Source organism: Plectrocnemia conspersa, unplaced genomic scaffold (genome assembly GCF_051122295.1).
Source record: "Plectrocnemia conspersa isolate PC_06_02 unplaced genomic scaffold, ASM5112229v1 ptg000009l, whole genome shotgun sequence".
NCBI classification, from domain to species: domain Eukaryota; kingdom Metazoa; phylum Arthropoda; class Insecta; order Trichoptera; family Polycentropodidae; genus Plectrocnemia; species Plectrocnemia conspersa.
This window is the reverse complement of record NW_028277173.1, coordinates 3,217,190-3,236,564: the sequence shown is the minus strand read 5'-3', so window position 1 is coordinate 3,236,564 and position 19,375 is coordinate 3,217,190. Positions and strand designations below refer to the sequence as shown.

The 19,375-nt window shown below is 33.1% G+C and overlaps 1 protein-coding gene across 6 annotated transcripts in view; it reads right to left on the bottom strand.

Annotated features, from left to right (window-relative positions):
* Nucleotides 1-19,375, bottom strand: part of Ubr3 (Ubr3 ubiquitin ligase) — a 75,613-nt gene that overhangs the window by 29,420 nt on the left and 26,818 nt on the right. For 4 of the 6 annotated variants that reach the window (XM_088193567.1, XM_088193568.1, XM_088193570.1 and 1 more), the window contains exons 2-5: nt 820-1,033; nt 637-765; nt 393-534; nt 51-314 (exon numbers count right to left, since the gene is read on the bottom strand). In XM_088193567.1, the coding sequence (XP_088049693.1) occupies nt 51-314; nt 393-534; nt 637-765; nt 820-1,033 (749 nt within the window). Of the gene's footprint in view, nt 1-50; nt 315-392; nt 535-632; nt 766-819; nt 1,034-19,375 lie in introns of all 6 variants that reach the window. The other 2 variants (XM_088193569.1, XM_088193572.1) reach the window with 1 other exon arrangement.

The window sequence follows — 19,375 nt, the reverse complement described above, 5'->3', positions numbered from 1 at the left end:
CATACATTATTAATCACAAATGTTAATCATACTACGCTATCATGGCATACCTTATAATCTTGATCGGGCAGCATGTTCAGCAGGAAGCACACAACGTTTTGCGGAAACTCATACTTGAACGTCCAAAAGATAAACTCTTCCAAGAGTGTAGTGTGATTCATCTTTTTACCCAGTGCTGGTAAATTTTTATACTCATCCGGTGGATCTGGCGCTGGAAATGATTTTATAGCCCTGTCGTATTTTTCTTTGGAGTTTGCCAGGTAGGAGCTGTATGAAGTGTTTAGAATTCCGGGCTCCACCAAGCTTTTATAGATCTGTAACGATTTTAATCACGTATATAGCATTTAAGCAATGAAACTATCGAGTGCCTTAATTTGTATAGCAAATAATACCTGCGGGTTGATCAAAGCTTTAGTCATTACTTTCCGCATCAGCTCTCCCATGTTGTTAAATTCCATCAACATTGATACGTAAGCTTCGCTCTCCTGTACGGCTAATCGATAATTTTCTGTGGTGTTAGCGTTCGCCTCCCAGCTGGAAGAAAAAACATGAATAAAAAGTACACGGAGGGATCATTAGGAAGACCGTAATAACGATGGATATGCGAATTAACCACGTAACATTACACAAACAAACCTATTCTCTCTGAAGTACTGCAACAGGCGAAGAATGACGCGGGGCATCATCGCTTCGGCTACACACATCAGATCGATCGGAGCCGGGCTTTTATTGGCGCAGTTCTTGATGCCATGGTTACTACAAAACCTGCAAAAACCGTATTATAGATAGTGTATAAAAAAAATAAAATCTAGCACGTACCCCTCTTCCTTCATAACGGAGGTGTCGCCGCAGTCGCAAGCGCCGCCAGCTTGCGATAGGAACATGTTGAAGTCGTGCGTAGAATGGTCCCCGCGACGAAAGCAATCGCGGCATATGCTCATGCAAGGTGATATGCCACACGTCCGACAGCGGTAAGCTACCACATGAGGTATCCACACTAATCCGCATTTTGCATGATTGTCGTAGCTACGGACTGCAACAAAAATTGACGACAAAGTTAATATGGAATAACTAACGCATCGCTGGAATAAAAATTCACATATTAATCGAAAGAATATATTAATCACTCGGTTATTGTTACAAACGAAGTACAGTTTTTTCTTTAATTCCATTGCAAAGCAAAGACTTGATTTCATTATCATACTAGCTATTATCCGATCACGTATCGGCCATTTCTCCTGATCCCAGAATAAATTTATTCAAAGATTGGACAAATTTAATACTTTGTTCTATAAAATGTATGTTTGTTATTCCAGCAACAGATGTTTCTTTAGACTCCACCAGCATCTAAGGTCTAAATGTCTGTAAAGACAAACGAAAATTAGAATATATAAGACCTTGATTAAACTGGTGCTGACATATGGATTGGAAACATGGACCAGAGACTATCAAAGGCTGAGAAATATGAAGAACGTGATGTCGTCAGCGAATAGCAAAATAGAAAATTTCAAATATGATCAACAAATAAAAATGTAGGTTTATTTTATTTTAAATCATGTGCGACCCACTGATAAAATAATTTTAACATATGTAAAAAATGGTTTTTAATCACTTATAACGAAAAAACAACCTGTCAGTCGAGTATTAATACGACTTTGCACATGCGCACAAATGATAAAAACGCGGTGGCAGTGATAAAACCAACTTGTACCACAAAAACTAATATTTATCACATATCAACGGTAGAGAGCAAAATAATGGGTTTTAGCTAGAATAATGCAGACAACGGAAATCTTAACCCCTTCCCTTATCCAATCGTTACAAATTGCGTTAAGGATTAAGAGTTGTGTTAAAAAGATAAGTACAATATAAAATCGAACGACTCCGACTCCTTTTTATAATTTTCTTTAACACGTTGAATGCGCTGAAGAGCATTTATTTTGTGCGCATAAAGTAATCAATTTTTATTTAAGAGTTTCCATAAACAATGACTTACTAGAAGTAAATATTTATTTAATATATATATGTATATAATTTAGTTTAAACCAGGGATGGAAAAGATTAAATTTAGATTTAGTATTATTAAAGATTTAAGATTAGATTTAGGCAACCTGGCGAAATAAAACGAACGAAACAAACTTTTTCAATTGCATGTATAATTATTAAATTATGTCAGTGAATGTTTATATTAAATTTAAGGTGAATGTGGTAGACATTGTATTTTTTTGCTTATTGATTTTTTTTAAATCCTTCTCTTTGTTTATAATTTGATAAACGTCGACATTATTTTTATTGCAATAAATATTATGCTGACAAAAAATAATCTTATTAAAATGGTAAAATCGGAGTCGGTGAAATTTTAAATGCTTTGATCAGCAAATAGTTTTGCAATTGTTAAATTTAAGCATGGAGCTGTGATAATAAACAAGTAGCAAACAAAATCAATTTCGTCAACTAATCCTCAAAAACGGAATTTTTATTTAATTTTATTTACATTGAGTTGCAAAATATTTATAAAAATGACCCATCAGTCGAGTATTAAGACGACTTTTGCGCCTGTGCTAAATTGTTTCATTGTATATGTGCTTGTATACTTGTGCAAAAGTGGCGGTGATAAAACCAACTTGTACCGATTTTTTTAAATTTACCATCTATGTTTATAGATGGTAAATTTAAATGCGTAAAAGCACAAATAATATTTAAATAAGGTAAGGTGACCAGAACGTCATCCTTAAACAAAAAATTTTTGAGCTCCTGTAGCAACCCTTCTCGAACAAAAATTTCCGAGTTAGCCTTTGATTAAATTTCCGAAACAACCTTTTTTAAGCCCATGTAAAATAAAGAGGCGTACAATTGAACGACTAAAAACTGATACAATGAAGGAAAATCGTTTGTTTGCATTGAGTTGTCTGAGCGTTTCTATGCTTTTAATACATTATATGTCTCTTGGAAGACCTATCACATATTTGAGAGTACCTCAATCAAATTTAAAAGCAAGTCATTCACATTTCAATCAAAACTGACTGGTGGAGCTTATGGAGACATCTAGCGAGCACAGTAAGAACTGGTGTTGGCGGAAGCGCTATAAAACCGAACTGTTACGGCGGTCATGAACCCTTCCGAAACGTTTTGCGCGGTTTCTTCGGCGGTCAGCTTATAAAACTGGCAAAAATATAATCCAGTCGTCAGTAGACAAGAAAGAACAGCTAGAAACGCTCTAGGGTTTATGCAATTACGCGAAGATGAGGCTCTCAATCATCAAATCCTAGATCTAAACATGATCACTTATCTACATCTATTACATTGATGAATTCGACTTTCCATCAGAGTACATATTTTTAATTCCTTTACGATAAATTTCAATAATTCCGCTACGCCTTATCCAATCATTTGGACACACCGCCCATTATTTTGGTGTTCGCACAACTCTTGCAAAAACTCGCGCGGAATCCGCGATCGCTAAACGTTCCTTTGGCCACGTATCAATTATCGAGATGATCCTAAAATGAGAAGTCGGAGTGAGAGAGAGACAGGAAAAAACAACGTGGGAGGGTCAGCGACCGCGCGAGTTTGAGAACCGGCGGACTCGATGTCGGTACCCGCCAAGGCCGGCCGATGCCTCCTTTTTCTCCTCGTCAAGAAGTCGCAGGTCTCCTCTCCAGGTGAGGAGGCGACACATTCTCGAGTCTGAAATTGTTTGGTGACTCCCTTCTTCTATTTTCAAGTCATGCTTTTCCAATTCTGTGGTCCGACTGCAGACTGAGAAAACAGGTTCGGCCGCGGTGGACGACACTGGGCCACGCGGTCCATCCATCCCGCGAGAGGAATGTCGTCAGATTCGACTGCGTGACGGAAACGTCAAACTGACCAAAACTAGCTTTCTGCAGGAATGATACATCCTAATAAACTGACAAAATGCCAATTAAAAACCATCTTTAAGACCCTCGAGATCAATACAAGCGTGAATCTCGATCCAAAGAGGCATTGCACCCAAGAAGTCGCATTCAATTGACAGGTAGAATGGAGTGTTAGAAATCGAAGAAGCATATTTGTAATTTAATTACACAATAATCATAATACATGATTTTAGAAAATAAACTAATTTTATTTACCTTTCATTTATAATTTTTTGTAAAGACGTTTATTAATAACTGCAAATACAAAGACATGTCCAAAATGCCCAAAATGGTTTTACCATTGCAGTCCAAAAGCATCTATGTCATCATACCCAATATATTTTCTAAAGCCATTTTGAATGATTTGATGCTACAATTTCCGGTATTTTATTTCACTAGTTACTCATAAATACTTCTATCAATATATTATCGTTAAAGGTAATTCATAACCATTTTACCTGGTATTGAAAAATTATTAAAATTCGTCGTAAAATCTGTTAATCCATCGACGGATTTTGGAAATAATTTTTTGACCAGTCCAAAAAATAGTTTTTGCATTTACGTACATATTTTCTTAAAATAAATTTAATTACTGTTATTAATTCAACTCAATATTTAGACAATATATTTTGAGAGCATTAAATCGTGAAGTTCATTTTGACGAATCAATTATCATATATTTATTATTTTGTGCACTATTATAGGTCTATAACGTAAGGAATAGACTTAATATTTAGTAGTCCTTCAGTTGTAAGATAGATTTTTACGATGCATTGTTCACGCTGAAGGATATCATATAGAAAGGGTAATACAACTTCAGTTTCCGAACATTAACCCCTCCACAAATTTAAAGATATCTTCGGATTCTCAGCTATAACCTTAGGTGCTCCCAACTTAGCGACCAGTTGAATTTGGTCAGAAAAATGCATATCATTTAATGAAAAGTTATGCATAATTTATTCACATATGATGTATAATATAAATGTTACATTGAATGTGTATTTTTCAGTCCAAATACATTTATATATTTTAACTAGTGAAAATATAATTTAACTGATAGGCGCTAATGAAATTACATGCTGCTCTAAAATGTCTACGAGTTACGAAACATCCATTTTCTGTTCAAATCCAAACCTAGCCTAATGAAAGTTTAAAAAATAATTGTAATTGTAGAACTTTCATTAGGTCAAATCCAAAATATTTCTCTCAAGAAGCACAGACATCTCGCATATTGCTATATAGTTTGTCTGCACTTCGATATTACACTATGTTTTGAAAATATGAGAGCTATCCTTACCGATATTACTACGAATTTATGATATGCGAGTATTGGTCAAAGTGTATTGAAATCTAATTTTGGTCAATAGGAAGGCGCAAAAACAATTATCACTTCTCAGAAGTCAAAAATTCATGTCAAAAGCAATAAAATCGTACCAGCGCCGTCGCAGTTGGAAAGCTTTGGCAACGGCGCGGAAAAACAAAAGAGATTTTAAAAACGTAATTCAAAACCATATCTTTATATGGAAGATTGGTTCGAGACATAACATACTATGGACAAATATAATCAAACATCAAGTATATAAATATGTCAGTAATTGTAATATAGATACATAAGTATATTTAATACTTCATATATTAAAGTAATAAAAAACAATAATAAATTCCGTGCAATTAAAAATATGTTGAGAACCAATGGTGTTATGTAAATTACAATAGTGAGTAATCAACTAAAAACTATTTACAAGGATAGAGCTAAACATTATTTCTTTCGTCGTTGTATTCTTGGGTAGTTTTATTTTCAGGTAGTGGTCCCAACATCTGAAACTGGTACATGTAGTGTTTCTTCTCGAGGATTTTTTCGAGAAAAATGTCAAATTGAGAATTCTCATTACAACCACAAAGGTTTACAACCACAGCCCTTTTTATAACGTCGCATAAGTAAAGGCGGGTTCATGTTTAATATGCATACTTCTTGGAAGGTTTTAATAGGGGTCTGGGAATGACAATTTTTAACACTCGAACTCGCCTTATTTTTGCTCAAGTAATAAAATAAAACATTCAGATAAGAAACCTTTCCGAATGTGTTCGTGACAGATGTTTGAAAATATGCATACTTTCTCGGAAGATCGAAAGAATTTGAATGATCAACATTTTTTTGCGATTTTCTATTACTCTAACCGGCCGGCGGCATTATCTTTGCTTTGGTGATCTAAGAACCAGCTCCGATAAGAAGAAATTACGCATGGAAATCGGCATAATGCAAAAGGATTAAGGGCTATTTTTATTTTTTGATTATCCAAAAAGGTTTTTTTATACTCTTTTTATAAAGCAGCAACAGCTGTTATTGACAATTGTCTCGCGATTATTATTGACAACCAAAGGGGCCCTCAAACTTTTGTTAAAACAATTCGGAAATTAAAGAGAAATTATATAATCGAAGAAACCAGACATTGAAGTCATTAATTAAATATTTGCAAATTCCAGAATCTTTCACCAGGCAAAAAATAGAATGACTTCTTTATTTATTCTTCAAAAGCAGAAATATGTAAAATAGGGAAAGAAATTATTTAGAGATTATTTAATGGCTCGACGAATTCTAAGGACCCTCGCGACTCTATTAAATCATTAGAATCCATTAGAGAAATTGAAAATTTATCATTGGCGCAACAATTAGAGAAAGAAATTTCTTTCAACCTTACAGAGAATAGTGTTAGAAATTCAACATGTTACAGATTAATGGAGAAAGAATTCAAAATATTTTAATCTACAGGCAAGATAACAAATAATTTACAGTGCCTGTTTGAAGCCTTGTTGTAGATTAAACCAACATCAACACAAAACGAGTGGAATTTTTCCACGGCTGAAATTTTTTTAACAAAAAAAGGAGGATTTTTAATTTAACTATAGATGGCATGTGTTTTAAAGGCTAATTTTAAAAACAATATATCTGCAATACTTTACTGTATTACATACATTTTTTCATTCATCAAAATTTCTCGAGAAATTTGAGAAGTGAAGTCAAGAATTCTCATTTATTGACTTCACTTCTCAGGGTACACCCTAAATAAATAATAGATAAGAAGCTTAATTGTTACGATTCAATAAGAAATAGTTTATGTCCGATAAAAGTTAAAATATACATGACCCTAGTCACAATTTTAAATAAATGATAAACTAGGCCGTGCAGTAAGAATTTATCTTCATAATGTATCTGATTAATTTTACTTCTGACATGCCAAACAGGAAGCATCGCTTAAATCAAAACACTGGATCGGTGAATAGATAATCAAATTCAATGATAATTCAGGTATCTCACGTTCTTCAACCAGAACACTTCCATTCAGCTTGAATCGATTTCGCGAGCTTACTCGCAAGCAGTTGCTAACTCGCAATTATTTTTTTACGAACATAATTCTGTTACATATTTAGCTCTGCGGTTCGATTAATCTATTTCTGCCAGGCTACTAGAAAGAGTATCATTTTTTCAATAAAATGTTTTAAATTCATCGAGATCACGCCAATTGATTTTAACGATAGTTTAACGCGTCCAAGACGCGATACAATGTGAGTGGTAGTAGATTTAACAGCATCCAGAGCGAGTTCCAAAACTTTTTTGGTCGCAAAAAACGCACAGCAAAACCTTGGCGTTTTTACCAACCACACACACACAAAAGAACCTTGGACATCGCCAGTTTTACATTAAAATGCGATTTGAGACACATTATCGATGCTGTTAACGATTAAAAACCATCGATAGTCGAAGAGCGAGCTTTAAAATTAAACGGATGGGTAAAAAACAGCGAATTCCAATAATGAAGATGGATAGAAATAATAATTCGGACGATTTAATAGGCAGAACGAACGTTCATAAAAGTTGATTAACTGTCAATGGACAGTTGCTCGGACAATTTATGACAAGTTGGTTATGTTGAATGGTCCAATATTATTATATCATCTTAACAAAACTGGCTCACGTGAGTGTGGCGTGATGTCACATTATTACAATTGTTAAAAAATGATACAACAACCCTTTGAGATCTGGCTTTGGAATGTATTTGTGCTTTAGAAAGTTTTTACTCGAATGCTTTCTTCGTCTCGAGTAGTGGGTGCTGTTCCTGAGGATTTTTTCAATCTCGGGAGTCGGGATTGAAAATTCATAGAATCCTGGTATTTTTAAAATATATTAGGAGCGCACTAAAAAAAGAATGTAATTTCATCAAACATTTTTGCACGTTTACAGAAGCTTGAGGAAGTTAAAAAAGTCATCTCGGACATTTTAATATTTTTTCGTCCCAGTTTTTAAAACGTGAATCCTGGGATTCTGGATTTATAAATTTGAAAATTTATAATTTAGGAAGAACCCACTAATCTCGAGTGTTGTTTGTTTATACTATATTAAACAGTAGTTTTCAATAAAACGAGTGTTTCGTGGATAAAATTTAATTGAGAGCCGTCAGATAAACCCTCAAACCATCCCAGATATCAGCTGAATACGGAGAACATTCTCTGTTTTAGCATAGGCGGCAATCTTTAGAAGACAGTCGTTGGGTTGTACTGAAGTTTAGAAACTCTGGATGTCTTTCAGGCAAAATCAATATGTGTGTTGAAACGTAGATTTATCACAGTTAGGGATTGTAATAATACCGGGATTTTCAAAACCAAGAGAGAAAAATCATTTAATATCGGTATTAAAATCATAATAAAAGAAAGATCGAAAAATAACGACTATTCTTTTCAAGCCCAACTGAATGCTTCAATCCTAAATTTATGTGTTTATTGTTAAATGTTAACATAATACATGCTTGCGAATTTTCGCCGGAACATTTGAACTATTGTCATGTTCATATATTTTTTTAGAAAAATAATAATATTGCAAGGCAAATTGCAACTTGAGTTGCTGGAATTTTATTTATGAATATTTCACGTTTCAAGCAATAAGATTTATTTTAACAATCTTCCTTGAACTCAGGTACTTCTAAAAATACTTTATACGCTGATATTTTATTGTATTATCTATGAATACCAATGAAAAGCAATAAGATAATAACATTTTTGTCCTATTTATTTCTTTTGCTATTGTCGGAAAAATATTTTTGAAAATACGGGCGAAGTTTTTTTTTTCAGTACTACCGGTATTTCATTTTGTAATACCGGTAGTACCGAAGGTCAATTTTTACCCCAATACCGGTATTGCATTCCCTAATCATTTGAAGTAGAACCATGAGCATTACACATTTGAGAAGTTGTAGCGTCATCTGAAGAGATCATTATCATGATGTTCCATGATAATGATGAGATTTTGCTTATTGATTATATAGAAATGGGTGTCAACATAACTTGAGTCTGTTCCAGAACTCAAAAATCTCAACTTATCGACTTGAGAAACGGGTTCAATTTAACAGAGAATTATTTTGAGAGATGTGTGCATTAAAATAAATACTCTGTTCCATAAAACGAAATTTTTGTGCATTTATTTAAGGTGAGTCTTCGGATTTTTTCATTGAAAAAGGATTTGTTGTAGATAGTTATTTATAAAGTGTTCATTGTTCTGACCATAATCTGTCCAACAGTAAGTAATGCACAATAAATTGTTTTTAATGAAAGGATTATTTTATATATTGCTCTTTTAAATAGTCCACCTAATAAATTTAAGGACCATGCTAAGATGAAAGGCAGTAGTTTTGACATCAAAAAACTTTACCCAAAGCAAGAACTTGATAATTGACATTTCTGTGGAATGATTTACGGCAGGGAATCTCAACATTAATTGATTCATCGCCCACTTTTCAACGAAAAAATATTTCAGCGGCCATTTTTCAATAACAAAATTTTTCATCATCCACCTTTGGAATACTCTCTCATTTAATAATAAATTGTAAAACGTAGCAATAAATTTAAATTAAAATTCACCAAAATATTTAAATTTTATAATTTCAAATAGCAAGTTTTTTAAAAATAAAACAATTTAAAATTAAAATTATTTAATAAAATAAAATAAAAAGGCACACTTTTACACAAGATTTTCCCCAATATTATTGACTAATATCAAAGAAAGAAAATATTTTTTGCTATTTAAATTTTATCCCTCATTATGTATCTATCGTTTTAAATTAGTTACTTAGCGAATTTACCATCAGCTTTTTTGCTGAAAATATTTATAAAAAATGATCTTACAAATGTGATTCCACCAGTGAGCATTTGATAAATACATACATGACTTAGGGAAAGTGGTGTATGCAGTCGTATACCTGCCAAAACCCGTAATTGATTGAAGAAATGCGTTTAACACGCTTGAAATAAGCCAATCAACAAAAAACTTTTGGATTGAAAAGGAATGATGCTCTTTGATGAGTTATAATGTGATGCACCATGTTCATTGTTAAAGAGGCGATAAATGACTCCATGTGAAATTCAGAGATTCAAATGATCTGGGGGGTGCTTCTTATATTCCGGAATGGAAGCTATACATTTCATCTATGGAACAATGATTATTAAACCGTCTAGATTTTATTTTTCGTGGGCTGAATTTGATGTTTCTGCAACCAGTCATCGGTCAAATCTTGGACTGACGATGGAATAATTCCTAATTAAACCAATGTATCTTTGGATTATAATTAATAATAAAAAAATCCGATTGCACAAATCAACGAACAAACAAAAAGTAATAGACCACAAATTCGTTAAATAGTTGATTAATTCCGTATTTTAGTGGTATTGAAGGCTAAAGGAGGTGCAACCAAATAGTATTAATTCACGTAATTATCGTTTATTAGTGATAATATACGATTTTTATGTTTAAGAATTTAATAAGGATATTTAATTTCTTTAAATTTCTGATTAAAGTTCACAGTTTATCATGTATTTATTGTGGGTTTTAATTTTATTTTTACGATTGTTTCAGTCATGATGATTTTTCAAGGTTTTATACACGCTACTGTATTTGGGCTTAAGCGGAGGTCACTCGCTCGTAATTTGGGAAACGATAACGAACATTGTATAGTTATTTTTATCCTTGATTTTTTCACATTTTAATTAAGATTACATTAGAAATAGGAGTCTTTTTTTGGGGGTGGGAGCATCATAAGCATACAGTACCATACGGTCCATTAGGACACTGATAATATCGATGGCAGTAGCTAATAGTAGTTAATCAATAAAACTGGAGTTCCGAGTTTAGATTAGAAAACCTCAAAACCCTCCTCGAAACTAAGCGGTGAGTCGCCGAGTTTCATCGAAAATTTCAGATTAGGGTTTTCAGTAGAATATTCGTTTATTCGAATTATTCACCAGATTTTCAACTATAAGAATATTCGTAAAATAGTTATTTATACTATCTCGAATGAAAATATGATTTTACGTATTCGAAAAACATTTATGAATATAATGTTTATCGGCGGTATCTACTATGGCCGAAATTCGCAGAAATCATTCGTTGAACGAAACAAAATGTTGGAAAGGAAAGAAAAATTTTACAAGCATTTTATTAGTTAAATAAATTAATATCGGTAAAAACCGAGAAAAAATATCGAATATGTTCAAATACTTGTATTCAATATGTGAATATTTGAGAACCCTACTTCAGATCCTCCTCGAAGTCTTTGCAACAAATTTATAATAATATATTCAAAATTTGGTTCTATGAAGTTAACAAAATGTTGCTCTGTTTGATGAATCTGTGTAAGAATTAGGTACAACATGAAGTTATATCATGCACCAACTTAATAAAAATATAATTACATTATGGTTTCCTCGATTCAAAAAATATATTCAAATGCTAGAACAACCCTATGTATGATATTAACTCTAACCCGTATAAACATATTGGAACTATTTAGGCAAAGTATTAATTTTAAGATTCACGTCTTTGAAGACATTTTTAAGATGTTCTTCAAGTTAAAAAAACTGTTTCTAGCTGCTGGCGCTAGGGAACGCCCGCGTCGAATCCTGATTAATCGATCGTTAGTCGTAATGACATAATAAAGATATGCTTCAGAATTCGGCAGCGGCGAGCGCTTAGAGTAGAGAGAGAAGAACAGAAGACATCTATCTAAGCAGCGTAACATTATGCATGAACTCGGCCGGGGCTTCGAACTTGGAGACTCGAACTCGACTATAATGACCTCGGTTATAACAACAACCGCGTGTTGTATGTATTTACTATATTTATGACTGGATTGAATAATTTAGAACGCGACGATGATTTTGATCCTCATTAATTAATTTTAAAAATGCTTTAGAGCCGCTGATGTGATTTAATGTACACTGTTATTTACGACCGACAACGCTCAGTTACAGCCGAATCAATCTCGCTGTAATAAATTTTGTTTGGACAGTTTGAACACCGCTGGGTTGGTTTAATCCAAGTACACGTGACATTAGCGTAAGCAAAATTAAACATATAAATCACCTTTTTGAAATCTTGGTTTAAAATTTAAAACAACAGGTGTGCCAGATGCAAAAACGCTTAAGCAACTACGTCATCGAGAGAATCTTCAATTAGTTATCTGCTAACTTATGACATAACATAAATAATCCATCTCGAGATTTTCGGACACGAGTTACTAATTTTGATTACATCATCGAAATTCCGAGGTATATTTTTTAGAAAATATGCTTTTAACTTGTAGAATAATGACTTATGGGCGAAGAGGGCGAATTCGCATGACGTGACATTTCAATAATTTAAGCATTGCTACCGTGTGTACCGATAATGAAGTGCGCCACGCCTATTAATTAGCTTGCATCAGTTTGGTAACAATCGACAGAGCTCCTCAAACTTTTAATTATTTATAGGGTTTCTAACAAAGAATTAAATGACTATATGTGCGTTTAAGCTATTAAATACATATTATATAGGCGACTAACATTTGCCTTCCTGTGATGTAAACCGAGTGTACATGGGATCTTATTATGCGAATATTTCAATTATATAAATAAAAATAAAATTAATATTTTAGAAATTCTTTCAAAAACACTTAATTACAATAAACACATAGTTTAGATGTAACCTAAAGAAAATCTTTCCGCACAATGGTTTTCCACTTAAATTTTTAAATATTATTAATGATAATAACTATTTAGTTAAATCATTTTTTTATTGCTGTATTTTATCAAGCACTAATGAGATGAATATAATTATGGCTAATAAGTTCAACGAATGAAGATAAATGTGATGGTGGTGCCAAATTCGAAATAAATGAAGGTATTGCAGTCTGATGAAGTCTGGGTTATAATATCCTCAAGAGAGAAAATAATATTATACATCAAAATCCAAGACTAATTAATTATCAGGGAACAGGATCGAACCAATTGTCATTAAATAGTAATTATTTCGTAATGACATTTCGCGTTTTCCAAATTTTAAATAGATAATTCAGTAAAAATTTTACATGTACACTGAGTGTACTTCACCGGAGCGCGCCAATTTGTTTTGTATAATAAATGGAAGTTTATTATCATTTGTGCACAATCTGCGCCGAAAGCAATTAATGGAATCAATAGTGCCGACGTCAATAACAAAAAGAATGTGCACCTAAAACCGATAAAAAACGGGCAGCTCCATAATGTCACCGAATTGTCAACATTCCAGATCGTAACTATTGTTGCCAGATTTACACAATCTCAAACGAAGTCCACCTCCTCAAATGAACCGCCGCTCGGGAGAAATACTAATGAAACTCCAATAAAATATGCAGTACTACGGGGGGTGGGTTCCGCTCATCTAGGCGTCAAAAGCTGGGTGCCCGCCCATAGGGTTGGACTTGTAGGGCCTAAGTACTGGTAACGGCAGTGGCGCAACCACTGGCTTCCAACCGCGATCCTGAATCTTTTAAGAGTTGAACAAGATATTCGGAACAAAATAGCAAAAACCTGCTTCAACTGGTCGGATAATATCTAAGGATCTAATCTATAATTAAAAAAATCTTGATTTTCTACGTAACCCATGAAAAATATAATTTTCTCATGGTACATAATTTGATTTAAGAGTGTCGAATCTAAACCTTAATTGTTGAAATATTGTATTGGCTTAATATAATCAAGTGGTGCAAAACATTGTTAATCTCCCAATGTTTCACAAGCGCTGCTCTAGCTAACTTGCCGCTTCAGAGAGGAGCGATAATGGCCACGCGATTTTTAATAAGACCGGTAAGCGATTCAGAGTTCATTACCGTGTATTGACGGTCGTCGGGCGCACAATGCCAAGACTGAAGAAAATAAAAGGAAGACACACAGTAGATGAGCTCCGCCGCCTTTCTCGCGTGACTCACTCTCAATTTCTTCCGATGACGTGTTGAAGAAGTTGAGATGTCATCCCGATTGCGCAAGAGTCAAAGACACCAGAGCGGATCGTTCGTGACGACTTCACTTGACATGACAAATCACAAATTCAATACACCGCATCGACTTCAATTAACCCTCATCATTAAGTGACAACTTTTGACCCTGAAACCTGCACTATCAATTCTGTGGTAACTTTTTTTTTAGATATCCATCGAAAACTCAATTATCTTGGTAGATAATGTACTAATAAGCTGGTGGACGGTGAAGCATAATGCGTCAAAAACGAACACTGATTTGCACTAAGTACGAAATGGACATGATTGCATTTTATAATTTATTTATATTATACACTCACGTGCCGCATATAAACTGACGCAAGTCAAGCTGCATTCATGGGCGCAGTGCGAAATGTTCAAGTGTATAATTTATTTAATGTTATTTTGTTACATACATACAAATAAGCGGTTCAAAAAGATAAGTAGCAACTAAGGTAAACGCTAGATCAGAAAAAAATCGGTCTGAATTATCGAACATCGTCTCATAGCTCAATCTGTGTATTGTCTACAAATAAATCATCCTTATGAAATATAATTTATATAATGAAAAAATAAGGAGATACACATTAACCACTTGATCTTTCAACTGGATATGAAAAATATATTCGCCATAGAAGTTAAATGAGCATGACGAGTTAACTCGTCATTGACTTTTAAAAACTAATCTAGAGCGGGCGCGACGCGATCGATTATCGTGCAATATGCGAGACATTTTCATGCTTGTTTCAGTGGAGAATTTTTTGTTGACGTATTAGATATTCCCGCAAAACTATTTTAATTTGTAATATTGCAAGATAATAATATAATTTTCTTTGTTATTCATACCTAAAAATGTCAAAACATCTTTTTAGTGAGGATAACATAATAAAAAGCGGTCAATTTAAATAAGTAATATATAAAATAATTGTTCCATAAAACGAATTCTTTGTGTATTACTGTTGGACAGATTACGAGCGAGCGGAAGCGAGCGAACATTGGTCAGAACAGTGAACACCTTATAAATAATTCTCTGCAACGAATCATTTTCCGAGGAAAAAAATCCGAAGATTTTCCTTACATAAATGCACAAGCAATCGTTTTATTGAACAACGTATTTATTTTAATGCACATATCCCTGTTAAATTGGACCCTAAAAGAAACTCTTACTGATACTTGTGATGATGTAATCAGTCTAGATTTGAAACGTTTTCACGTTTTTAAAATCTAAGAACCACTGTTTTGGAATATATTTTTTGTAATTTTTATTTATTTAATTATAATTATTTACATACAACATTTTTGCAATTCAAATGATGTATAACGACTTATTCAGTAATAACGATAATTGTAATAAGCATGACGAAAAATGCCGTCAAAGCGAAAAAATAGTACCCACTTCAGAATAATCATTTCTATAGTCGTCATAAATATATTCCCCAGTAAGAATGGTAGTGACATGCTTTTTGACCAAAAATGCTTTAAAATCCCCAAAAAAAAGTATTGCCTCTTCAGAATGATAATATATCAAGAGAACAAAATCGCATTAACAAGTTAATTATAATAAATCTGTTAATTTACATATGATACTTTTGAAAATATAATATATTTATATTTTAATTTTCGTAAAAATATAAAATTACAAAAAAATGTTTATGATTATTTGGGTAAAAAAAGGAATTTAAACAGAAAAAAGCGTGATAATTCGACTAATACATCTACAACCAAAGAAGAAAAGGACAAACTGTGGTTTAATCAAAATCTAATATTAAAAAACAAATTTCATATATGAACAGACCAAAACAGAAACACGATTTGAAGAAGATTTGCAATTACAGGACCAAGATCATCGAAGCCATTAGCTCTTTGAGCGGTATCGCCGTACATGTACGGCGGTCGATATTTCACTGTTTTGAGGTACCTCCGATAGTTATATTTTTACATATATAACTAAAAAAATAAAAAATAATAAATAAAAAACATTATGTTTATATATGTTTTATAAATAAAATAGCACGTAAATGAACATAACAAAAAATATGTTATATTAATTATATAAAAAATACTGAGAGCCTCTGATTTAAAAAAAATGCCAAATCCACAACATAACTTAAGCCGATAAAAGGATTAGAATCTCGTTAAAATATGTCGAAATCGAAATATTATTAGAATCCATTCAACGGTCGAATTTAATTCCAAAATCGTTGTTAGACAAGTTAAGAATTTTAACAGATAATTGGTCTAAAGGTGGACGGAGGCGCCGCCACCAGAGACCACAGTCTCCAACACGCTGCGCCACTGAGACTACGTCATGAATTTGAATTTACAATGTATATTTTAAAATAAAATTGTTTCTTGAAGTTCTTGAATGACACTCGATAAGTACTATCAGTCAGCCTTCCTCGTCATTGATAGCAAGACAGTATCTGGCCGCCAGGCGGCGCCCGGTGTGACTCGCAGTGACGTCACCGCGGCGTCATCAGCCTACACCGGCTCGCGGATTGAGCAAAGTGCGATTTCACGGTCGCCCAGGTCATGGGACGCTCAGCTGACTCGCGCACTAGCGGCTTACATCAGAGCGACGGCCTACTCCTCCTCTGGCATGAGCCTGAGAGCAGACGCAAATAGACCGCGCAACGCAGCGCTGACCGACATTCTGACATGCCAACTTGGTGACAAGATTGTGGATTGTGTAACAACGTGGAGCAGCGAGTGATGCGTCTCTGATGGGGTGACCCTACGGGAATTGATTAGTAGGGTTTATCATACATCCCTAGTTTATAGGGCGTCTCTGGACGCCTTTTATGATTTTACACATTCGTTCCAGTTTTGCGATTATTTGAGGATATGTCCTATTTTATTCACAAAAGGTGGAGCTAATCATACACGTTGTAAATTATATATAGCAAGAATGAATGGCTAAACTTGAGGATTGCGGACGATATTTAACCATTTGATTGCCGAACTCCGAAATATTAGCTTTTGATACTTTAGCTATAAAATGGAAGCAAACAATTTATTTGATACGGTTATAAAATATATATAGGGAAATGGATTAGTTTCAATGGCCACAAATATAAAATTATCTCTAACAGAAATCGTACAAATAACTAACGCAATTAAAATATAAGTGGATTATTATTTAATGTTTAAAATATACATCTTCCTACAAAGAGTTATGGTAAATATAATGAAAGGAAATTACCGTGTGATAAAAGTTAAAATTTAAAAAATCATCGAATACATTTTCCCTATTCCACACGCAAATGCAACACCTGAAATAATTTTTAGACTAATTAGGAGTGCTTGGCGTAAATATATAAATAAGTTGATTATAAAAAAAGGAAGCTGAATTGAAGATAAAACAGAATTTCGGAATGAATTTTTCAGAATTCCAACTTAAAAAAAATCAAGGGATAAAAAATAAAATTTTGACATACACTTTAACCGGCTAAGTTAGCGGAATTATATTTATACTAGTGAAAACATAATATCACTAACATATACATATACTAAATGGTGGAACTAGAATTTTGCACCTCAAAAATAATGAGAAATAACAAACATTTACAATATATAAATATGATCATTAATACACACACAACTTTTCACTCATGGATCACAGATGTAGTTTGATTAAAAAAACGCTAATGACATGAGATAATTGGTCGTATTTATAAAATGCAAAAATACACCAGACTGCAGTGAGCATATTTTTGTAAACTTAGTACAATGTTCGGTGAACTATACAGATACAATAATACAGAAAGGGAATCCTTGCTACTATTAATTATGATGTTGTATTAAGAGTGACACACTTTTTTTTTCTGAGATTATTCTATGCACTGAAGATTTTTTTACTAAATTAGAAAAATATCATCATCTAAAATATAAGCATATCATATCACTAAATTGTAGATGCAGTATACCATTATATATTATATTAGGGATACAAAAAAAAATGTTTTTTAACCTGTCTATTTTTTTTAATAGTCATGCACAAAAATCAACACGTGCTCTTAAAATTCTGCCATGTAATTGATCGGTCGCCTTGAAGGGCGGTATCAGTATGTGTAAGTACACAGAGCAATGTTAGATTTTTGTTCTCATCTTTACGATTATTGTTTTATTAATTATAAAATTTTGCTCTAATTTCTTATAAATCAACACTGTATTCTAAGATCCGTGAATTATGCGTTTTTGTTTTTGTGCACTGACTTTTAAAATATACTCCAAGCACGATAAATAAAAAAAATCGCATTTAACCATACAATCGAGGAATTTATTCATTGTATTATTCACGCGTTTTACTTAAAACATTTGGCAACCATGTATTGCATGTTCGCCAATGCCAAAAATGGTTTAACCCTTTGGATACTACGTTCTTTTACACATCAGTTCTTCCTATACATTATTACAATTAATGCATTTAAAAGCTGTTTCTTGACATTGTCATACTAAAGGGGTAAAAAGTTCACAAATTAATTTACTTTTTCGAGCCTCTTAAAATCAACAGCGATCTTTTTAACATTTATTTTATATAATGACAAACAACGATATATCGCTGTTTAGCATCCAAAGGGTTGAGCAATTCAAATCGGAGGAATTTTGCGTTGATTAAAAAAGAAGAACCCAAAAGATCGTATAGTTGTTAAAATTAAGGTCAATAAAAAGATATAAATTTAAAAAATAGCGGACAAGATCAGATATTCTAATGGTTAAGTATCCAAAGGGGCATTAAAAAATATGTGTATCACGAGTATTAAGTAATGATAACAAAACGACGCGCGTATGAATGTTTTTTTTTAATCTTCTGTTGTAACTTGACAGGCGTAGGCCCAATGCGTTACAACGGGGTAATTCTGTACCAAATTAAAATTAGTTTTTAATACTAGCATTCGAATCTGATACCGTTGCGCGAGCCCGTGGCCTCTGGATTACCAGTCTAGACCACACGAACAACCTTATTCCGACCTTAAATGTGATACAAGAAACAAATACGCCTTTTTGTATCATATGGTAATTGAGAACGAAAATGAATATTGTAAGATAGCAACAAAAATAAATATTTCATCAACGAAGCAGGTAGCAAAAACACCAAAACCAAGCAATACTTAAAACATATCGTATTTGATAGAACATTCGTGGAATAATTGATTTCTCAGA